At 43.4% G+C, this 25,163-nt stretch overlaps 1 protein-coding gene across 1 annotated transcript in view; it reads right to left on the bottom strand.

Annotated features, from left to right (window-relative positions):
* Positions 1-2,433: 2,433 nt before the first annotated feature.
* LOC143301816 (exosome complex component 10-like) overlaps positions 2,434-25,163 on the bottom strand; it is a 50,725-nt gene continuing 27,995 nt past the window's right edge. Inside the window, exons 13-22 of the mRNA XM_076616215.1 lie at positions 24,132-24,294; positions 20,127-20,253; positions 19,543-19,646; positions 18,752-18,820; positions 17,040-17,102; positions 16,546-16,630; positions 13,059-13,306; positions 12,197-12,620; positions 9,758-9,834; positions 2,434-5,851 (exon numbers count right to left, since the gene is read on the bottom strand). Of these exons, the coding sequence (XP_076472330.1) occupies positions 5,768-5,851; positions 9,758-9,834; positions 12,197-12,620; positions 13,059-13,306; positions 16,546-16,630; positions 17,040-17,102; positions 18,752-18,820; positions 19,543-19,646; positions 20,127-20,253; positions 24,132-24,294 (1,444 nt within the window). The 3' untranslated portion in view covers positions 2,434-5,767. The remainder of the gene's footprint in view (positions 5,852-9,757; positions 9,835-12,196; positions 12,621-13,058; positions 13,307-16,545; positions 16,631-17,039; positions 17,103-18,751; positions 18,821-19,542; positions 19,647-20,126; positions 20,254-24,131; positions 24,295-25,163) is intronic.

Raw genomic sequence — 25,163 nt, forward strand, 5'->3', positions numbered from 1 at the left:
ATCATTCTATGTACATTCTTCTTACACAGAAGTAGTCAAATACAATGTTCCAATGCTGGCTGCAGAATAAAGATGACTGGGCTTAATGACATACCCAAAAATGTACACAACTTATTTCTTATATCACCCCATCGCATATGTAAATGACCGATTTCTTACAATGCCATCCTTACATATGTACATGGTTTCTCTGCTTGGGTGGAGTACCAGTGGTAATTTGCCCAGGACATGAATCAAAACCCTGTTGGAGTCTGCACCAGTGAAACTGAATGAATTATTTATTTATAATCAAAGCCTCAAAATATACGAACTGTACATGCAACATAAGTGAATCACTGATTTGTGAAACACACACACACACACACACACATGCATACATGTATGTATCCTGATTTATACTGTATCTGTGTTTGTGTATGATTTTCGATTTATGTTTGTATCTTTTTATGTACTATCCCCCCTCATATTCCTTGTGATCCCAGTACACTTGGTAATAAACACATATTCTATTCTTCTATTCTACATGGACACATATACACATACACACAATATCACACATATTACTTTCACATCACTCAGATAAAACAAAAACAAAAACCACCCTTGTTCCAACACACGTACAAACCATATCAAAATAAACCAATATCTTTCATTCCCAATACATGTACAAATCACTTCAAAAGCATGTGAACATTTACAAACACATCCGCTGCCTCAAAGTCAAATGTCTGTGTTTTTGGCTGTCAGCAGTTCAAACTTATAAATAAACGATGTAATCTGTTGCATATATAAAGGTAACTGATTTGAAAGAAGAAATGAGCAAGAAATCTTAGCAGTTAATGAATCAGATTTTCTTATATGACAGATGAGGAAATCGATTCCTGGCAGCGTTTGGTGGGAAAGGGATTCGTTGGGTTTCCCCCCAATTTCTCAGAACATAGTGAAAATGGTGTCAGCTGGTACTGGTGATCCATGGAAAAAACAAAACAAAAAAACCGCCCCTTACATGGAAGAAGAGTTTATCAAATACTTCTCTCTTTTTTAAGGCAGCAATTCATATAAATCAGTGGATATAAGAATTGAAGTACAGAAGTGAAATGAATTTACAACAACAAAACAAACAAAAAACCGATTATGAAATAAAAAATAAAAGCACATAAAAATTTAAAGAAAAACAACAAATCAGACAAAATATTTCACACCAACAAGAAAAAGTAGATAGGCATGCAAGTACAGCTATAGATAAATTCTTAACTCTATCATTATCCTGTGCTAGATAAAGATGAACAACTAATGTAGCTTCAAATATTTTAATTGCAGAAGCCCCAGGCAGTTTCATGGGTACTTGTTGTCACTGTGACAATGCTGTGAGGTTCTTTGAAGGAACTTCAATTTCTGCTTGTTTTTACTGTTATTCTCCTTTCAGAACAATTGTGGCTGACTTTCTGAATTAATCTCAGATGAAAAGCTTCCATGGTAACAGTGTTACTGATGGCCCGAACAGCTGAGCGGGTAAAGCGCTTGACTACTGAAAATCCTGGGTTTGAATCCCAGTTGCGGTGGCTGGTGAGTTAAGGGGACGGAGTTAAAAGATTTTTCTGATCTCTCAGGTTAACTCACTCAGTACGGCCAGTCCTCTCTTCTCCTCTACACAGACCCCTCGGATGTCCAGTGGGTGTCTGAATGACCCAACCTTTAACTTCCGTCATCAGAACTGTGGTATTCTTTGTCAACATTCACCTCTTCAGTATAAGAGCCTTCTGCTTGCAATATTTTGATGATGGTAATTGGGATGAAACGCTGTTAACGTCGTCTCTTTCGCCGTTCGTATGGAGAGAGTTAAACGATGTGCAGACCTGCTAGTGCCTGAAACCCCTTCATGTGCACAGGCATGCAGAAGATCGAGTATGCAAACTGAAGAATCTGAAAACTTTGTCAGCATTTGGTGGGTTTGGGAAACAAGAACATAACAAGCATGGTAACAGAGTATAGCTGCCTGAACAGTGCGGTAAAAATGGTCGCACACTAAAAACCCACTTGTACATACGAGTCAACAAGCAAGCTTCAGCCTACAAACACAGAAGAAAAAGAACAATCATTCCACTGCTTACAGAGTCCATGTATGTTTGAGGAATCTGCTGGAGATGTTCAGTCGCTTAATTTTATTTTTTTATCATTGTTGCTTACAGCCAAGCCGACCACATTGGGGCCGTGTCAGTGTGTGTGACTCAACCATCAATCCTAGTTTCAGTTCATGTAACAAATCTTTAAACAAAACATCCAGACTGATGGTCTGAAACCAGTAATACAGCGTTCTCTTGCATGCACATCCCTAAAAACGTATCTAAATCTGTACTGGCTGCCATTCTTTATTTTTTTAAAACAACAACAAAACATAGCTGCCTTGATATTAATTTTCACAAATATGTCCTCTTTTCTTTTTTTTTCTTTTTTTTTTCTCAAAATGAGATGATGACAAAGAGGCAGCTAATATTCATCAACCAACTACAACAACAGATATGAAGGTTTATTCCACTCAATGAAATGAACTACTGTTTTGTTCCATTTGATTAAATCAAAATATCAATTGATTCCAGCTGAAATGAATATACCAGTTAATTCCACTCAATGAAATGAATGCATCAGTTGATTCCAATTATTATTAATAAAATGAACGTATCAAAATCACACACAATGACAGTGACCATGTGTATTTCCAGATCACAGTCCAAATTTTCACCACTGCTGACAAGGCAGGAGATGAGAAAGGGGAAGAGAAAACACAGAATACTGGTATGGATGTGTGGGCAGGGATGGGTGGGCACATGGGTCATCCAAGGCTTTCTGGGGACACATGGGTCATCCAAGGCTCTCTGGGGACATCATCATGGGTCATCCAAGGCTTTCTGGGGACACATGGGTCATCCAAGGCTCTAAGGGGACACGTGGGTCATCCAGGGCTCTAAGGGGACATCATCATGGGTCATCCAAGGCTTTCTAGGGACACATGGGTCATCCAAGGCTCTATGGGGACATCATCATAGGTCATCCAAGGCTCTAAGGGGACACATGGCTCATCCAAGGCTCTCTGGGGACATCATCATAGGTCATCCAAGGCTCTAAGGGGACACGTGGGTCATCCAAGGCTTTCTGGGGACACATGGGTCATCCAAGGCTCTCTGGGGACACATGGGTCATCCAAGGCTTTCTGGGGACATCATCATAGGTCATCCAAGGCTTTCTGGGGACATCATCATGTGTCATCCAAGGCTCTAAGGGGACACATGGGTCATCCAAGGCTCTCTGGGGACATCATCATAGGTCATCCAAGACTCTAAGGGGACACGTGGGTCATCCAAGGCTCTCTGGGGACACATGGGTCATCCAAGGCTCTCTGGGGACACATGGGTCATCCAAGGCTCTCTGGGGACATCATCATGGGTCATCCAAGGCTCTCTGGGGACACATGGATCATCAAAGGCCCTCTGGGGACACATGGGTCATCCAAGGCTCTAAGGGGGCACATGGGTCATCCAAGGCTATCTGGGGACACACGTGTCATCCAAGGTTTTCTGGGGACATCATCATGGGTCATCCAAGGCTCTCTGGGGACATCATCATTGGTCGTCCAAGGCTCTCTGGGGACACATGGGTCATCCAAGGCTCTCTGGGGACACATGGGTCATCCAAGGCTTTCTGGGGACATCATCATGGGTCATCCAAGGTCTATGGGGACACACGGGTCATCCAAGGCTTTCTGGGGACATCATCATGGGTCATCCAAGGCTCTATGGGGACACCTGGGTCATCCAAGGCTCTATGGGGACATCTGTCATCCATGTCTCTCTGGGGACATCATCATGGGTCATCCATGTCTCTCTGGGGACATCATCGGTCATCCAAGTCTCTCTGGGGACATCATCATGGGTCATCCAAGGCTCTATGGGGACATGTGTCATCCAAAGCTCTCAAGGGTTACCAGGCAAACAGCCTGTCTTGACTCATCCACAGCCATAGTTTAAAAAAACTGATAAAATGTCGGGAGACAGATGGAAGAAATTTGGATACTTATCCCCAAAAAGGTTACTATTTCTCTCTCAAACTGTATCTCCTATTCACAGAAACAACAAGAAGAAGAAGAAAACCAAACCCTTTAATACACATAAAACTTTTGATGCTCTTTAACACACACAAAACCCATTTGTTTCTCTTACTCTTTTCAAACCATGAACCACACGCCACAGCACACAATTATACTACACCTTGAAAAATAGTTCAATGCACACAAAATCCAATGAAGATGTTGCTCTCAACAAGCCTCACTGACAGAAAGAAATGTTTTCTCAAAACGTATTAGAATTATACTGAAAATAGTTTATCAATCAACACATTATCCAAATACAAATTGCCCTCAAACACTCTCACTTGGATACAGAAATGTTTCCACACACAATGTATCAAAATCATGTCAATTATGAAGAAAGTGCTGAACTGCCTAAATACAGATTCAGTCACTGCCGTGGGTGACTGATAACATTTACTCACCAAGACTGGTAAATTGTATGAATTTCTTCTGCTCTTGTGACATTTTTCAAACCGAGTTTCAGCATTCAATGCTTTATATTGCTTAAATCCACAGACTGCATTGAAGATTTTGACAGCTTTTGAAACAGCTACAAAAAATCTGAAGCTTTTTATGAACACACACACAAACACACACACACCCTACAAAAAATCTGAAGCTTTTTATGAACACACACACAAACACACACACACAAACACACACACATTATATATATTACAAACACACACACAAACACACATATCTTCACTCATTCAGGATGATTACAAGCACAAACCCATAGCTGTAGCATCATCCACGTTCTGTAAAATGTCAAAATAAAATGCCACTTTAGGCAGGAGGTGCTCCCAAAACAGATGAGCAGAATCTCACTGGTTATCGTCGTGTGAACACACACAACAAGTCAGATGCTATTTACTGACTGAGAAGTCACCACTCTCACCTAGCAGCAAACTGGGATCAAGGTATGTGTAGACTGACCTCAATGCAAATTTCACAACTGTGAAATGCGTATGTGTTTGTATCATGTGTAAAATGTTCAAGTAAAACCTGTAAACTCGTATACAGAAGGGGTGCTATAAAAATGTTCATGATTATTTCTATTATTAAATATAAAACATCATTTCACATGAACCTCATTTCAAAAAGTCATCAGTAAAGACTGTGACAGTGTGCGATAAACTCCAGGCAAAAAAGTGCAAAGTTGTGGAGGTGAGGCCTCACAAGGATTGCATGACAGATTTTACCACTCAAGGTGAGGCCTTAAAAGGGTAACATGAATCTTTCTTTTTTCAATTTTTATGATTTTTGTTTTTGACTTCAAAGTCTCAGTCAGCTTTTACAACATCAGCCTTCACGCAGCAATGGAGCTCCCCTGTCAATACACCATTTTCTGTTGCTTTTTAACCAAACAAAATTAAAACCAATTTCCTGTGCTCTTTAATTTCACAACAAACTTTTTTCCAACTGAGCAAAACCATTCAAAATTATCTTCCATTCTCTCATCAAGATGGCAAACTGTGAGCACAGCATACTGCGGCACTTGTCATTTGACGACGGGACAAGTCATCCATATATATTATACTGCAAGTCAACATTATTGTCTCTCTCTGCAGGTCCGCCATGATTTCTTCTTCGCAGTCGTGATGGAAGTCGGCACTGTCTTCTCTCGCAGCGGATCCATCACTATTTTTTCTTGCCGCCGCCGCCAGTCTCTGAGGTGAAGGTGATGCTCTTCTTCTGCTTGGCACCGAACCGTTCCTTCTTGCCCTGCACAAATCAAACCCTTGGCATGATCACAACACTGCAACTCTGCATCACTTCATCCAGGTTAACCCACTCAACCCTGGAGAGTTTACAACCGTACTGCTGAGGAAAAAATGCAGGAGATATACCGTTTTTCTTCCAAATTACCTTTAGATAAATCCAGAAATAATGTATGAGTTAGTTCCCTTCCCTTACGATTCATGCATATGGAAGAAAGTGAAAATCATTTTAATAAGACAAATTTTGATGCCAGGGCAACGCTTGGCACAATGTTGAATGAGTTAACCCTCTGCTGGACAATAATAATATGACACGGAAACTAATTTACCACCTGACTGCAGTTGATACTACACTCAAAGCACTTTTCAAACACCAAGTCATTTGCACAACAGGCTTCCTACCTGATTAGAGCCAACTGACAATTAACAGCTGTCTCTGGGTGCTCATCATTCATTTCCTGTGTCATTCAGTTAGAGCCAACTGACAATTAACAGCTGTCTCTGGGTGCTCATCATTCATTTCCTGTGTCATTCAGTTAGAGCCAACTGACAATTAACAGCTGTCTCTGGGTGCTCATCATTCATTTCCTGTGTCATTCAGTTAGAGCCAACTGACAATTAACAGCTGTCTCTGGGTGCTCATCATTCATTTCCTGTGTCATTCAGTTAGAGCCAACTGACAATTAACAGCTGTCTCTGGGTGCTCATCATTCATTTCCTGTGTCATTCAGTTAGAGCCAACTGACAATTAACAGCTGTCTCTGGGTGCTCATCATTCATTTCCTGTGTCATTCAGTTAGAGCCAACTGACAATTAACAGCTGTCTCTGGGTGCTCATCATTCATTTCCTGTGTCATTCAGTTAGAGCCAACTGACAATTAACAGCTGTCTCTGGGTGCTCATCATTCATTTCCTGTGTCATTCAGTTAGAGCCAACTGACAATTAACAGCTGTCTCTGGGTGCTCATCATTCATTTCCTGTGTCATTCAGTTAGAGCCAACTGACAATTAACAGCTGTCTCTGGGTGCTCATCATTCATTTCCTGTGTCATTCAGTTAGAGCCAACTGACTAGTAACAGCTGTCTCTGGGTGCTCATCATTCATTTCCTGTGTCATTCAGTCACGTTTCAGTCATGTACACACACACACACACACACACACTCACACAGATACGTAATTTTTTTTATGTAAATGACAGTTTGTTTATTATCCCTCCATGTAGGCAGCCATACTTCATTTCTGAGGGTGTGCATACTAAGTATGTTCTTGTTTCCATTACCCACCAAAATGCTGACATGGATTTCAGAAGTTTTAACACGCATATTTATCTACGTGTGTATACACACGAAAGGGGTACAGGCACTTGGAAGCCTGCACATATCTTAACCTAGGAGATTGGAAAAATCTCCACCCTAAGTCCATCAGGTGAGCAGGGGATCAAACTGACCTAGGAGATTGGAAAACTCTCCACCCTAAGTCCATCAGGTGAGCAGGGGATCAAACTGACCTAGGAGATTAGAAAACTCTCCACCCTAAGTCCATCAGGTGAGTGGGGGATCAAACTGACCTAGGAGATTGGAAAACTCTCCACCCTAAGTCCATCAGGTGAGTGGGGGATCAAAGTCAGGAAACTCAGACGAGAATCCTGCATTCTAACCATCTGACCACCACACCCACACTGAACTGGATGCTGGTCATTCAGATGATACATGTGTGCATTCATTTTCTTTCTTTTCCAATCTTCTTTCTTGATACTAACTTACTCTTAACATTAACTTACTCAGCTCCAGATTATTTGTATTGTATCCTATTGTTTGCACATGTTAAGCAGCAGAATTCTGTACTGTGTGTCCAGACAATAAACCAGTCTTGAGATGTAAGTACCGGTAGTCTAGAACATGGTGCACTCATAGCTTTTCATCAGTGTGGAGGGTTGGCCAAGGGAATGACACGCCCACCTTGGAATAGAAAATATCACAGTGAGAAAAGCAAGAGCCATCTACAATCCACAATCCACACCTTACTTTTCTTCTCTCCTCCCTTCCTTCACACCTCGAGCTGTGGTCTGGGTGCTGGTCTTTCAAATGAGGCAATACACTGAATGAAACAATGTGTGCTGCATGCACTTGGCACATGTAAAAGAACCCATAACAACAAGAGAGCTGCCCGTGTCAAAAACTGCATAGTCATCAATGTTGACAGGAAAACAAATACATAATTGAAGCCAAAAAAAACAAAAACAGAAAACCAAAATGGCACAAAGTGATTGCAACATGCTCTCACCTGTAAGGAGCACAATACAATGCAGCATGATTCAGAAACCTGTGCCACCAATTCTCTTCATTTATCACACAACATTCAAACGGGGAGTGCTGGCCTTAGTAGTAATGCATCTGCCTTGGAAGTGAGAGAATCTGAGCCCACTGGTTCAAATCCCCACACCCACAAGTATTTTCTCCCCCTCCACTAGACCATGAGTGGTGGTCTGCATGCAAGTCCTTCGGATAAGGCGATAAACTGATGTCCCATGTGCAGCATGAACTTACCAAAGGTAAAATACCCACAGCAACAAAAGGCTTGTCCCTGGCAAAATTCTGTAGAAAAATCAACTTTGATAGGAAAAGCAATACATTTACAGGCAGAAAAAAAGGGGGTAGCTCTCTCACTGTACAAACACGCTCTCCCTGGGAAGAGCAGTCCGAGCATCATACAAAGAAATCTACAAGGACAAAAAAGCAATCAAATCAGTCAACAATCAAGAAGAATGCTGACTGTGACCATCCAGTGAGGGAATAACAGACATCCCTTTCAGCTTTTCAAGAAAATGTATTGGTGCATTTCTGAAGAAATAAATGGCTCTCTCTGAGAAGAATGCATACACTGGTGGAAGAAGTGAAAGTGGATGTATACACATATTCTGTGAGCGAGAATCATGTTCTAAACTCTGAGAGTATTGTTTAGTTTATATTCAAATCTGCTATATTCTAAAAGAAGTCTGAGTTTTGCTGGCAACTCCTTTACAAATTCTGTTTCTAGATCTTCATGATCGAAAGGAAATTTTCTATCTAAAATTAAGTTTAAATAACATAGTTACCCTGACCCACTAGTGCAGACTCCGGCAGGGGTCTGACATTCCTGTCCTGTGCAAACTACTATCCGCCTATGCGGAGAAAACAAAAGTATCTACGGCCGATAACCTCCGGGAAGTAGGTAACCTCCCCTTTGCCCCCCTGATTAACGCCCTCTTTTTCCAGCAGCCATCATGACTCCTGTTCCTGTGCTCTTCATATGGCTAAGTTTTTTTGTACTTTCTGTCTGTCTGTCAATTCTCTGGCATTCTTGTTTTTTGTCAAATTATGTCTCCAACTAGGTCACATAATTATATAGCTTGATTGGGCGATCGCGCTAAAATTAAGGCGCGATCGCAATCAATTCGCTGACACTCTGGGCCCTCTACTCCTGACCCTCTCAACAACGCCAACCCGCCGCCTCATGATCGAATCAGTGTTTACCTGAAAGCAAGCAGCAACACAGAGAAGCAACAATAAAGTCAGACAGACGTATGCAGCCACTGAACATTCCTAGATCACATGCTGCAAGATACACTGGGGCAACAGTTGTGCCCAACAACCGGGAAAAAAGGAGCGAAAGCTATTAGTTTAAGGTTGGTGTGAGTGAAGACTGCATTTTAATGTTTACTGAGGAAGAATGAAAAAGAAGAAAAAAGAAAGAGGAAAAAAAAAAAAAAAGAGAGGATGTAAGCCACCCTTTCCCCTGCCCACCACACCCCCTCACACACACACAGCAATAAAATAAAAAAGAAAGATTTAAAATGAAGTGGGTAAAAATAGGAGGATGGCGGTCCCACCAAAACAAAACAAACAAAAAAAAAGAAAGATCAATGTTTACCTTGTTGTGCTTTTTCTTCTGGCCTCCTCTGAAGTGAGGGCTGTACACATCAGCATGGATCTTTGTCTTCTTCTTTCCTGGAAAACAAACACAAGAAATTTTCTGTCTCAGTAAACATTCCAAAGACATTTCTGCCCGCCTGAAACATTTCATGGGATAACTTAGTACAAAAGCAAAATCTTTTCCCAAGTGAACCCTTCACGTGAACTTAGATGGACAAAGTACAAAAACAGACCTTTTCCCATTTCAACTTTTTTTCTTTGCAAATCACAAATCTTATTCTTAATTTTGTAACAGTTAAGCATGTGGTACAAATATCAATATTTTGTCATTTGTATGTCATGCAAAGTTTGCATCAGTTTGACATGGTACAGTATATGACACCAAAATCAATATTTTGTCATTTGTGTGTCATGCAAAACTTTCACCTGTTTTAAAACTTAGAACGAAATTGTTTTGCATGTAATTTTTTAAATGTTTCTAATTACTTTATTTCTCAGTACCTCTTATTCACCTGAGTACAAGTGGATGAGAGGTGTTCAGCAGCAATGGAAGTTGTGTCCCTTTGTTTAAGTTAACACCTTGTACCCTGAATACTGACTTTTCTGCAACACCCTGTTGCTTCCCTTGGACTGATTACACTGATATATCAGACCAGCAGAAAGTATTGATCAGTTAAGCTTTCTCAATCAGTAGCATTTTTAAGTGTTGCTTGCAGCTTGTCTTTAGTCTCTACATTGTTTGTTTGCAGGTGTTTACAAGGGACTTGAGCATGCTTTTGATATCGCTGTGTGCGTTTTGTGGATGGAGAATGGCTCTCTTAACAGTGCACTCATCCATTGTAGGACTGGTTCACACACACTGCAGAGCAGCTGCACTGAATGGCTCTCTTAACAGTGCACTCATCCATTGTAGGACTGGTTCACACACACTGCAGAGCAGCTGCACTGAATGGCTCTCTTTACAGTGCACTCATCCATTGTAGGACTGGTTCACACACACTGCAGAGCAGCTGCACTGAATGGCTCTCTTAACAGTGCACTCATCCACTGAAGGGCTGGTTCACACACACTGCAGAGCAGCTGCACTGAATGGCTCTCTTAACAGTGCACTCATCCACTGAAGGACTGGTCCACACACACTGCAGAGCAGCTGCACTGAATGGCTCTCTTTACAGTGCACTCATCCATTGTAGGACTGGTTCACACACACTGCAGAGCAGCTGCACTGAATGGCTCTCTTTACAGTGCACTCATCCACTGTAGGACTGGTCCACACACACTGCAGAGCAGCTGCACTGAATGGCTCTCTTTACAGTGCACTCATCCATTGTAGGACTGGTTCACACACACTGCAGAGCAGCTGTACTGAATGGCTCTCTTTACAGTGCACTAATCCATTGTAGGACTGGTTCACACACACACTGCAGAGCAGCTGCACTGAATGGCTCTCTTTACAGTGCACTCACCCATTGTAGGGCTGGTTCACACACACTGCAGAGCAGCTGTACTGAATGGCTCTCTTTACAGTGCACTCATCCACTGTAGGGCTGGTTCACACACACTGCAGAGCAGCTGCACTGAATGGCTCTCTTTACAGTGCACTCATCCACTGTAGGACTGGTTCACACACACTGCAGAGCAGCTGCACTGAATGGCTCTCTTTACAGTGCACTCATCCACTGTAGGGCTGGTTCACACACACTGCAGAGCAGCTGTACTGAATGGCTCTCTTTACAGTGCACTCATCCATTGTAGGGCTGGTTCACACACACTGCAGAGCAGCTGTACTGAATGGCTCTCTTTACAGTGCACTCATCCACTGTAGGGCTGGTTCACACACACTGCAGAGCAGCTGTACTGATATGGCACAAGGACTTTAAGTGTTAAAACTGCAAAAATTACTGCAAAGATTTGTTCTTCAACGATCAACTTTGTGTCATTTCAAGTTCTGTTCATATAAGATGAATTCTATCCCCCCACTCCCCCTCCCTGCCCTCTTGAACCTTCACGGAATTGTTCCTAGTTGTTGTTTTTTTTATCTGAGGCAGCGTTCAACTAGCATTCTTAGGTAATGTTCTTAGTCACAGTGGCAGTTTAGGGATTAAATGTAATTTTATGGAGAAAACAAAATTTACTTTTAACTCTTTCACAACCAAGTTTCCGTGTGTAAAACGCTCCACTGCGCCAAATATTTTAGATAGGATGCTCTCAGTCATAGGCTTCAGTTCACGTTAAAAAAATACAATGGACTTGCTCACTGCAAACTGGGTCAGGGGGCGAAGGTTAGTCATTGTTCTAATGGCAGTGTTTATCGCTATATCATTAGAGCATGTGTGCAGGCGTGCGTACGTGCGTGTGTGTGTTCGTTGTTGCGTGTTTCGAAGACATTGGACTGAAGTTATGATTCAATGAGTACGTACTGTTAATTCAGACTCACCTGTCACAGCCGACTTGTCTGCAGCAGAATAGTCAAAGGGTGTGATGTTCTCCTCCACTTCCTCCACTGCAGTCTCCGTCAGCGTCTTCTTTTTCTTCTGCTTCTTCTTCTTCTTCTTCTTCCCCTCCTCCACCCCTCCCTCGTCGGCATCCCCTGCAATCTTTTTAGGCTCGGCCGCGAAGGAAACGCTCAAGATTTGCTGCTGCTTCTTCTTCTTTTTCTTCTTCTTCTTCTTGTCGTCTTCGTCCATTTTTTGAGGGGTGGTGGTGGTGGTGGCGGGTACAGACTGGGTTGTCTTCTCTTCTCCCTTCGGGGATTGTGGGGTCGGGGGAACAGGTGAGGGGGAGTCTGGGGGGCTTCCGATGGGGGAGTCCGTGATGAAGGCTCTCTTCTTGGCCTTCTTCTCTTTCCTTTTCTTCTTCAGCTGAAAGACAGTAACATAACGGTGACGTTAACGTGAGAATTTAGGTGTTGCTGTTACTTTGTTTTCTTGCTTTTGTGTGTGTGTGTGTGTGTGTGTGTGTGTGTGCCTATGTGTGTGTGTGTGTGTGTGTTTGTATGGGTGCCCTTTGTTTTCTTTTCTTTCTTTTGTGCGTGCATGCGTGTGTGTGTGTGTGCGTGTGTGTGTGTACCTATGTGTGTGTGTGTGTGTGTGTGCGTTTGTATGTGTGCACTTTGTTTTCTTGCTTTTGTGCGTGTGTGTGTGTGTGTGTGAATGTGTGTGTGTGCGTGTGTGTGTGTGTGTGTGTGTGTGTGTGTGTGTGTGCCTCTGTGTGTGTGTGTGTGTGTGTGTGTGTGTGTGTGTGTGTGTGTGTGTGTCTGTTCACAGATGTAAGCACACAACCCTACAACCATCACTCACCATCTGGTTTGACGACAAGGGCATTTCTTCCTCCGCCGGCTCCACAGGTTTTTTCTTCTTCTTCTTCTTCTTCTTCCCTGCTTCTGCCGTTGACTTGGTGTCGGCTGGCGTCAACGATGATGATGTCATCGGTGTTGTAGCTGCTGAACTGGCAGAAGGTTGTGATGGAGTCAGCACTGCTGCTGCTGCTGCTGCTGTTGTTGTTGACTTGAATGTGTTGGCCTGGACATGTTTCTTCACTGGTGGCGCTAAGAAAAAGATGATGATCATCATAATAATGATAATAATGGAAAGAAGATTAATATTATTATTATCATTACTATAACAACAGCAACAACAAAAATATGAAAAACTACGAGAACGATGATAACGATAAGCAGACAACGCAGAAGGAGAATGACAACAGCCGGTGGAGTGATGCCCTAGAGGGTCCGCCTTGGCAGCGAGAAAATCTGAGCGCGCTGGTTCTAATCATGGCTCGGCCGCCAATATTTTCTCCCCCTCCACTAGACCTTGAGTGGTGGTCTGGATGCTAGTCATTCGGATGAGACAATAAACCGAGGTCCCGTGTGCAGCATGCACTTAGCGCACGTAAAAGAACCCACGGCAACAAGACGGTTGTTCCTGGCAAAATTCTATAGAAAAATCCACTTCGATAGGGAAAACAAATGAAACTGCACGCAGGAAAAAAACACAAAAAAATGGGTGGCGCTGTATCATAGCGACGCGCTCTCCCTGGGAAGAGCAGCCCGAATTTCACACAGAGAAATCTGCTGTGATAAAAAGAAATACAAATACAAAGACAAATACAAAGTATCCAGAAGAATATAGTTATATTATCTATACCACACTTATCTAAAAGCACTTCTTAAAAAAATAATAGTAATAATAAAAAGAAGATTTTTTAAAGAAACACCAAAATAAAAAAACACAACCAGCAATTACTACAATCATTTGTAAGCATTCATTACAACTAATACAAGGAATACAATAAATATTCTCAAACAGCACAAAGTGAAAAGACTTTTTTTTAACGTAACAAAGTAGCTTACAGATCACCATAGGCTGTGAACATTCTGAACACTTTTAGCCTTACACATTTTCCACACAGATCTGCAGATCTGTTCCCAACTATTTATCATCTTATTTACAAGAAAATATGTGTGGTGACACAAAAAAAGGTCCCCCACTCACCATGTTTTTCGCTGTTCAACCTTTTACTGATTTCTGTACAGTACAAAGCAATGCAATCTAATGCAATCCAATACAGCACAGCACAGCACAGCACCAGCACAGCACAGCACAGCACAGCACAGCACAGCACAGCACAGCACCAGCACAGCACAGCACCAGCACAGCACAGCACAGCACAGCACAGCGCAGCGCAGCGCAGCGCAGCACAGCACAGCACAGCACAGCACAGCACAGCACAGCACAGCACAGCACAGCACAGAACAGCACAGCACAGCACAGCACAGCACAGCACAGCACAGCACAGCACAGAACAGCACAGCACAGCACAGCACAGAACAGCACAGCACAGCACAGCACAGCACAGCACAGCACAGCACAGCACAGCGCAGCGCAGCACAGCACAGCACAGCACAGCACAGCACAGCACAGCACAGCACAGCATAACACAACACATCTTTATTTATCAACAACACTTTCAGTTTCAAATGAAAAGCAAGTTGTTTTTTTTCAGTTTCAAGTTTCAAGGGGGCGTCAAAGTATGCAGAGTGATTCATATACCTAAGCTAAACCAATTCTGCTGAAAAATTAAACTGAAATAGAAAAAAAAAAGGAGTTGGGGGGGAGGTGTTGGAGGGGGGGCGGGGGGTGTGGGGGGGCCACAGATACCTGACCAATACATCCATCATATGTGCTGGTCAGATCTTTGATCACAGAACACAATACTCAAACTGAATATCACCGGCATATACAGCACAATACACCACAATACAGTGCCCCTACAATACAACACAACACAATACACCACAACACAATACACCACAATACAATGCCCCTACAATACAATACAATACAACACAACACAATACAGCACAATACAATGCCCCTACAACACAATACACCACAACACAATACAGCACAATACAATGCCCCTACAATACAATACAATACACCACAACACAATACAGCACAATACAGTGCCCCTACAACACAATACACCACAACACAATACAGCACAATACAATGCCCCTACAATACAATACAATACACCACAACACAATACAGCACATTACAATGCCCTACAACACAATACACCACAACACAATACACCACAATACAATGCCCCTACAATACAACACAATACAACACAACACAATACAGCACAACACAATACACCACAATACAGCACATTACAATGCCCTACAATACAATACAACACAACACAATACAGCACAATACAATGCCCCTACAATACAGCACAACACAGTGCCCCCACAATACAGCACAACACAATGCCCCTACAATACAATACAGCACAACACAGTGCCCCCACAATACAGCACAACACAGTGCCCGCACAATACAGCACAACACAACACAAAACACCACAATACAGCACAACACAGTGCCCCCACAATACAGCACAACACAGTGCCCCCACACCACAGCACAACACAAAACAGCACAACACACCACAACACAATACAATACAATACAACACAACACAACACAACACACCACACCACAATACACCACAACACAGTGCCCCTGACTGGGAAGAGAGTGTGAATGTTTCCAGTCCCACACACAGATCACATTTTCACTCCACCACCCCACCAGACCCTGAGTGATGGTCTGATCACCAGTCTTTCTGATGACATTATCAACTGTGTTCTCGAGTGCAGCATGCACTTAAACGCACATTAAATAACCCATGGCAACAAAAGGGTTGTTCGTGGCAAAATCATGTGGAAAAAGGAAATTTTCTATCTAAAATTACGTTCAAATAACACACTTACCGTGACCCAGTTAGTGCAGGGGTCTGACATTCCTGTCCTGTGCAAACTACTATCCGCCTATGCGGAGAAAACAAAACTACGGCCAATAACCTCCCGGAAGTAGGTAACCTCCCCTTTGTCCCGCTGGCTAGCGCCCTCTTTTGACGGCAGCCATTATGACTCCTGTTCCTGTGCTCTCCATACGTCTAAGTTTTTTCCTATTTTCTGTCTGTCTGTCGATTCTCTGGCGTTCTTGTTTTCTGTCAAATTGTCTTGAACCAGGTCACATAATTATATGGTTCGACTGGGAGATCGGGCTAAAATTAAGGCGCGATCGCAAAATCATGTGGAAAAGCCCACTTTGACAGTAAAACAAGGACACTTGCAGACAGAATTAACAAACACAACAAAAACCAAGAAAAGAGTAGCGTGCTTTCTCCGCAGGGAAAGCTGCACAGATTTCACACTAAGAAGTCTGTTATGATAAAAAAAAAAAAAAAGTAATACAATTCACTCACCAAATTCCGGAGCAAAGGTATTCAGGTCAACATCACTTTTCCGCTTCTGCGAGGCAGGGGCCGTGTGCTGCTTCAGTCGCCACACCTACCACACACATCACATGATCAGAAACGTCCAATGAAAACCAGTCTTTACAACACCATCATCCAATGAAAAGTAACCCCACATTAATACCCACCCAATGTAGACTCTCCTCATGTCCGAACTGTCCAATGAAAAACCCCCTCCCGTTATAAATCATTCAATGAAAACTGACCTGACATTAAAAAAATGTAAAATGAAATCAAAGTAAATTCAGAAGTGACCAATGAAAAAACTGTACAGATATAAGAGTCATCCAATGAAAATTATGCTTCATCACACACGCCTGTATGTGCACACGCATGCACAATCTCACACATACACATAATGCGCATGCATGCACGTACACAATCTCACACATACACATACCTGCGCATGCACGCGCATGCACATACACACACACACCCCTTACCTTTGCTTCAGTTCTTGGTTTCAAGATGCTTTCTTGGTGTGAACCATCCCCATTAGGTAAAAACTGAAAAAAACACAAAAAACTGAAGAATGTCAACCACCTGACTCAAAAACGTTGAGCACTCCTCATCAGAACGAAATCATACCAACACTTTTCTTTCTGAGCTCCTTTCAACTGGAACTCACTCTTACGTCAAGAATAAAACTCATCAAAATACGGTCTCCTTCATATTTGTTCAGACTTGAAACAGCTCACCAAACTTGCCTCCTGCTACCTATCTATCTATCTAGGTAGAAAAATGAGAACACAAGCCAAATCCTGGAACTGCAGACACCACTCCATGAAAACAATTCAACAACTGAACAAGGGTAGACTCTCAAATGAGAACAGCAAAAATACTGGAAAATCCCCCAAGAAATAAACAGCACGCCTTCTTCCTTTTCTCTCTAAAGTTTTCACCCACTGGGCTTCCTCAGGAGAGTGTCTTGTCTGTGACGTATTGTCTATAACATGTCATCACTACACAGCTGATGTCAATGTCCCTGACGTATTGTCTATAACATGTCATCACCACACAGCTGACGTCAATGTCTGTGACGTATTGTCTATAACATGTCATCACTACAAAGTTGATGTCAATGTCTGTGACGTATTGTCCATAACATGTCATCACCACACAGTTGACGTCAATATCCATGACATATTGTCTATAACATAAGTCATCACCACACATTTGACATCAATATTGATGTTGCTACAGAAGAGCTGTCAAAATACTGAACAAACATTGAAGAATTTTAAAAATCACAAGCAGCATTCTTTTCTTCTTGATCATACCAAACTAAAATAACAATATCTTAGCACCAGTAGCATCTATCAAACTTTGCAAATGGTCAGCTTATGAAATATTCTCTCTGCTGACTAACTGAAATTGAGTCTAAAATCCTTAGGTAATACTAAGGATAGATAGATAGATAGATAGATAGATAGACAGATAGATAGATATATATATATATATATATATATATATATATAGATAGATAGATAGATAGACAGATAGACAGATACACAGATATAGATAGACAGATGGACAGATAGACAGATAGTTACAGATACATAGTAATTCAAACCTGGATTGAAACATAAATGGGGAAAAACACAACTCTTAAATCTCTGACAGTTTTCATTAACATCCTTATCCAAATGTTTTAAACAAACAAACAATATAGCAAGTATATGTCAACAACAAAGACAACAAAAACAACAACAACAACAACAACAACAAAGCAAGAATATGTCAATAACAAAGGAACAACCTTACACCCCCACCTCCCCACCCACTTGTCAAAGACACAATGAGATTCAGTTTTATGTTTGAAACCCAAGAAGCACACTGAAATAAAATATATCACACACAAAAATTAAGGAAAACAAAATCAAACAAAACCCTACGCATTTTGAAATAACATTAGAAGCAAAAACAAAAAGGTCAATAGTGGTTGAAGGAGGCTTTACCACCATGATTTTTTTTTTTTTTTTTTTAAGCAATAAAATAATTATACACTCAAATTACAATGCTAGTATACCCCCAACCCCAACACACAAGTCATTCACACACTCAGTCTCTCACACACACAGACACTACATACACAAGGACAGTAAAGCCTCAGGACATACGACAGCAGCTGTTGACATAAACAACAGAAACTTACACAGAGAAAGGGGCTGATGAAGGCATTCTGGATTCTACTGGCAACGCTGTTTTTCTTTCCTACATTGTTCTGGAGAAAAAGAAGAAAAACAAGTTTTAACAGGGCTTTAAGATGTGAGAGAGTGATAGAATAAGTGTGTGTATATGTGACTGATAAAACAAGTGCATTTGAGTGTGAGTGTGAGTGTGTGTGTGTGTGTGTGTGTGTGTGTGTGTGTGTGTCTGTGGGTGCGTGTGTCTGTGTGTCTGTGTGCCTATGTGTCTGTGTGTGTCTGTGTCTGTGTGTGCATGCATATCTTGTTGAAGATTCAGTTTAACTTTGAAGTGATACTCGCTTGAAACATGTGTGTATGTGTGCATTGGTCTATATGTGTCAGTGTGTCTCCATGCATGTGTGTCTGTCTGTCTGTGGGTCTGTTTACCTAAGTATATCAGTGTGTATGTTTGTTTCTGTGTGTGTGTGTGTGTGTGTGCGTGTGTGTGCCTGTCTGTCCGTCTGTCTTAGTCTCTGTGCCTGTGTGTATATTTATGTACGTGTGTATATATGCAATGCTTGCATGTGTGTGTGAGTGTCTGTGTTTGTGATCGTGGTGTGTGTGCGTGCATGTATGCATGTGCTTGGTTGTGTGTGTGTGTGTGAGAGTGTACAATGTGCATAATGTGTGCATGTGTGTGTGCATGTGCATGTGCGTGTGGGTGTGTATGTGTGTGTGTGTGTGTGTGTGTGTGTGTGTGTGCGTGCGTGCGTGTGTGCGTGTGTGTGTGTGTGTGTCTATTCAGCCCCTGACTCACCAGACTGTTGAAGGAATCCAGAGCGGACAGGACAGGTCTTTTCTTCAGGGGGATGTCCGTTTCCTCCCCTGACAGGGAACTGCTGGGCTTTTCTGGGACACCACCTGCAGAAACACACACCCACATGTACCCATCAGTAAGGTAGCCTGATAAGGTTTCTTTGCAATAACACACACCCACATGTACCCATCAGTAAGGTAGCCTGGATAAGGTTTCTTTGCAATAACACACACCCACATGTACCCATCAGTAAGGTAGCCTGGATAAGGTTTCTTTGCAATAACACACACCCACATGTACCCATCAGTAAGGTAGCCTGGATAAGGTTTCTTTGCAATAACACACACCCACATGTACCCATCAGTAAGGTATCCTGGATAAGGTTTCTTTGCAATAACACAGACCCACATGTACCCATCAGTAAGGTAGCCTGGATAAGGTTTCTTTTCTTAAATCAATAATAGATAAATAAGCAAATAAAAACATTTATTTATAAATATAGCAATATATATTTTCATCGACATGTAATGTTCATCTGTTATATTGAAGCTGATCTGAAAGCTGATCCAATCTGAAACACCTACCTGTGTCAGGTGGGGGCAGGTGGGCGCCGTGTTTGGACAGGTCGTGGGGGCAGGCAGTGACGGAGGTGTGGTGGTAGTGGGGGTGCTGGGCAGAGGAGGGCTCCAAGGGTGTCTTCTTGGCCTCCATCTGTTAACAGACCCCAACCCCTGTCAGTGTTTGTAGGAGCACTCAGAGAAACTGCACAGATGCCAACCCCTGACCAGTGTTTGTAGGAGCACTCAGAGAAACTGCACAGACCCCAACCCCTGTCAGTGTTTGTAGGAGCACTCAGAGAAACTGCACAGATGCCAACCCCCGTCAGTGTTTGTAGGAGCACTCAGAGAAACTGCACAGACCCCAACCCCTGACCAGTGTTTGTAGGAGCACTCAGAGAAACTGCACAGATGCCAACCCCTGTCAGTGTTTGTAGGAGCACTCAGAGAAACTGCACAGACCCCAACCCCTGTCAGTGTTTGTAGGAGCACTCAGAGAAACTGCACAGACCCCAACCCCTGACCAGTGTTTGTAGGAGCACTCAGAGAAACTGCACAGACCCCAACCCCTGTCAGTGTTTGTAGGAGCACTCAGAGAAACTGCACAGATGCCAACCCCTGTCAGTGTTTGTAGGAGCACTCAGAGAAACTGCACAGACCCCAACCCCTGTCAGTGTTTGTAGGAGCACTCAGAGAAACTGCACAGACCCCAACCCCTGACCAGTGTTTGTAGGAGCACTCAGAGAAACTGCACAGACCCCAACCCCTGTCAGTGTTTGTAGGAGCACTCAGAGAAACTGCACAGATGCCAACCCCTGTCAGTGTTTGTAGGAGCACTCAGAGAAACTGCACAGATGCCAACCCCCGTCAGTGTTTGTAGGAGCACTCAGAGAAACTGCACAGACCCCAACCCCTGTCAGTGTTTGTAGGAGCACTCAGAGAAACTGCACAGACCCCAACCCCTGTCAGTGTTTGTAGGAGCACTCAGAGAAACTGCACAGATGCCAACCCCTGACCAGTGTTTGTAGGAGCACTCAGAGAAACTGCACAGATGCCAACCCCTGACCAGTGTTTGTAGGAGCACTCAGAGAAACTGCACAGATGCCAACCCCTGACCAGTGTTTGTAGGAGCACTCAGAGAAACTGCACAGACCCCAACCCCTGACCAGTGTTTGTAGGAGCACTCAGAGAAACTGCACAGATGCCAACCCCCGTCAAGTGTTAGTAGGAACATACAGGAAATTTGGTTGGAACACTCGGGACTCTGAGCCACATCAGCAAACGTACATTTAATCTACAAGGCATACAAACACTTGGGCCTACCTCCAACACGGTGTAACTCCTACGATTAAGCTGATTGGTCCACTCAACTCTTTTGATGTAAACACGCACACGATTAGCTGAGCATCATCATGTGAGACCAATGTTAGTAATGACTGCCATGTCTCTTTAACGACAGGTCCAGAGCGTCTGGGTAATGTGACGACAGGAAAGCATGTGACCAAGCTATGAAGTCGAAAATGAACTCAGCGAAAAACTTTTGATGTTGGTGTTGGAACAAACTGCGATGGAGCATAGCAAAATATGGCAAAATCATAACAGCTGGCATCTCTGCATCTGTCGACAGGGTGCTTACATGGTGAGGACATCTGGAGTATCTCTTGTGCTTACATGGTGAGTGCTTACATGGTGAGGACATCTGGAGTATCTCTTGTGCTTACATGGTGAGTGCTTACATGGTGAGGACATCTGGAGTATCTCTTGTGCTTACATGGTGAGGACATCTGGAGTATCTCTTGTGCTTACATGGTGAGTGCTTACATGGTGAGGACATCTGGAGTATCTCTTGTGCTTACATGGTGAGGACATCTGGAGTATCTCTTGTGCTTACATGGTGAAGACATCTGGAGTATCTTTTGTGCTTACATGGTGAAGACATCTGGAGTATCTCTTGTGCTTACATGGTGAGGACATCTGGAGTATCTCTTGTGCTTACATGGTGAAGACATCTGGAGTATCTCTTGTGCTTACATGGTGAGTGCTTACATGGTGAGGACATCTGGAGTATCTCTTGTGCTTACATGGTGAGGACATCTGGAGTATCTCTTGTGCTTACATGGTGAGGACATCTGGAGTATCTCTTGTGCTTACATGGTGAGGACATCTGGAGTATCTCTTGTGCTTACATGGTGAGGACATCTGGAGTATCTCTTGTGCTTACATGGTGAGGACATCTGGAGTATCTCTTGTGCTTACATGGTGAGGACATCTGGAGTATCTCTTGTGCTTACATGGTGAAGACATCTGGAGTATCTCTTGTGCTTACATGGTGAAGACATCTGGAGTATCTCTTGTGCTTACATGGTGAAGACATCTGGAGTATCTCTTGTGCTTACATGGTGAGGACATCTGGAGTATCTCTTGTGCTTACATGGTGAGGACATCTGGAGTATCTCTTGTGCTTACATGGTGAGGACATCTGGAGTATCTCTTGTGCTTACATGGTGAGGACATCTGGAGTATCTCTTGTGCTTACATGGTGAAGACATCTGGAGTATCTCTTGTGCTTACATGGTGAGGACATCTGGAGTATCTCTTGTGCTTACATGGTGAGGACATCTGGAGTATCTCTTGTGCTTACATGGTGAGGACATCTGGAGTATCTCTTGTGCTTACATGGTGAAGACATCTGGAGTATCTTTTGTTCTCTGTTTTTTGTTGTTGTTTTTTTGTTGCTGCCCTATCGTCTGCCCCGTTTCAGTGGCATTAGTCCCACACCACTCATTCCAAGTCCCCCCCTGCCCCCCCCCCCCACATCCCCCTACACACACAAACCCAGGTTCGTCTGTCGCAGTCCCAGCGTCAGCAGTTCAAAGGAACTCATTGATGTAAGGTCGCCCTGGATGCTTCAACACAATGCAAGGCAAGGCAAGTTGTTCGTTTTTTTGTTTTGTTTTTTCATAACATTTTGTGCCAAGGCACATACCAGAGGAGACCCTTCACTGTTGCTGAGTCACTTCGGCGGTGTTCTCAACAGTAGTGCCTGTTCTGATTTAACATACTTAGGACATGTCCCACTGTTTTCATCCATTAGATACACATCCATCAGAGGTACAGTGCATGTCTGCACTTGGCGGTCACAGTAATGGATATGTCACTAACCCCTTGACTGCTAAGCTCCCGTTTTATCTCAGTGACATGACAGCCCTTCACTGACATCCTGACCTGTAAGGTCTGTCTTACCTCAGTGATGGTGACAGCCCTTCACTGACATCCTGACCTGTAAGGTCTGTCTTACCTCAGTGATGGTGACAGCCCTTCACTGACATCCTGACCTGTAAGGTCTGTCTTACCTCAGTGATGGTCACAGCCCTTCACTGACATCCTGACCTGTAAGGTCTGTCTTACCTCAGTGATGGTCACAGCCCTTCACTGACATCCTGACCTGTAAGGTCTGTCTTACCTCAGTGATGGTGACAGCCCTTCAATGACATCCTGACCTGTAAGGTCTGTCTTACCTCAGTGATGGTGACAGCCCTTCACTGACATCCTGACCTGTAAGGTCTGTCTTACCTCAGTGATGGTCACAGCCCTTCACTGACATCCTGACCTGTAAGGTCTGTCTTACCTCAGTGATGGTCACAGCCCTTCACTGACATCCTGACCTGTAAGGTCTGTCTTACCTCAGTGATGGTGACAGCCCTTCAATGACATCCTGACCTGTAAGGTCTGTCTTACCTCAGTGATGGTGACAGCCCTTCAATGACATCCTGACCTGTAAGGTCTATCTTATCACAGTGAGGTGACAGCCCTTCAATGACATCCTGACCTGTAAGGTCTGTCTTACCTCAGTGATGGCATACTTGGCAGCAGCAGTCCATGGGGTGAATGTGTACAGAACAATACCACAGACCAATTCCACAGAACAATACCACAGAACAATACCACAGCCGCCACAACCGTCACTAACAAATATTTCCCCACCTCCGCCACTGGAAAAAAAAAAGGGAGGGAGGCAATCCATGCACCCACCTGGGTAAGAGTGGTCTCCCTGGCCTGCAGGATGAGGCTGTGCAGTTCGTGCTGACACTGCCGCACCAGTGGAGGGATGGGGTTGCAACAGGCCAGCACTCCCTGGCGCTCCCGGGGGAGGATCTCCGCCATCTGGAGCAGCATGTGGTTCGGCAACACATACCTGCACACATTAACATTTCTTTTCTATTCTCATTCATTCTTCTTCTTCTGCGTTCACTCGTATGCACACGAGTGGGCTTTTACGTGTATGACCGTTTTTACCCCACCATGTAGGCAGCCATACTCCGTTTTCGGGGGTGTGCATGCTGGGTATGTTCTTGTTTCCAGAACCCACCGAATGGTGACATGGATTACAGGATCTTTAACGTGCGTATTTGATCTTCTGCTTGCGTATACACACGAAGGGGGTTCAGGCACTAGCAGGTCTGCACACATGTTGACCTGGGACATTGTAAAAATCTCCACCCTTTACCCACCAGGTGCCGTCACCGTGATTCGAACCCGGGACCCTCAGATTGACAGTCCAACGCTTTAACCACTCGGCTATTGCGCCCGTCATTCATTCTATTTAGGGTGATTATCTGTTTAATGTGAACAATATATTTACAGTAGTATTTTTGGGGGGAAAGGGGGTGGGGGGAATAAATGGTTTTCATTTCCATTTTAGTTACATATGTATACATATGCCAAATGAGGGGGGGGGGGGTTTGGATTAACACAAATGAAACAATGTTTGTCTGAACTATCTATAGCAGGCATTATGTCAATGTTTCAAAGGCCGTAAGCAAAATATTTACGGCACTCAACTGATTACACAGAACAATGAGATACGACGTTTTATAAGAAGCACTCTCTAATCCTCGTCCCACCCACCATGGACAGCTCTGAGGGCCTGCAGATGCTGTTAAATTCATAACACATTGTTGCTTCCCCTTCCCTCCCCTCCACTTTCACTTTCACTGCGTTGACGGCCACAATCATCAATTTGATTTTTACACCGTTTTTGTTGGGTTGCGATGGAAGAAAAAC

This window comes from Babylonia areolata, chromosome 28 (assembly GCF_041734735.1).
Source record: "Babylonia areolata isolate BAREFJ2019XMU chromosome 28, ASM4173473v1, whole genome shotgun sequence".
Taxonomy (NCBI): Eukaryota; Metazoa; Mollusca; class Gastropoda; order Neogastropoda; family Buccinidae; genus Babylonia; species Babylonia areolata.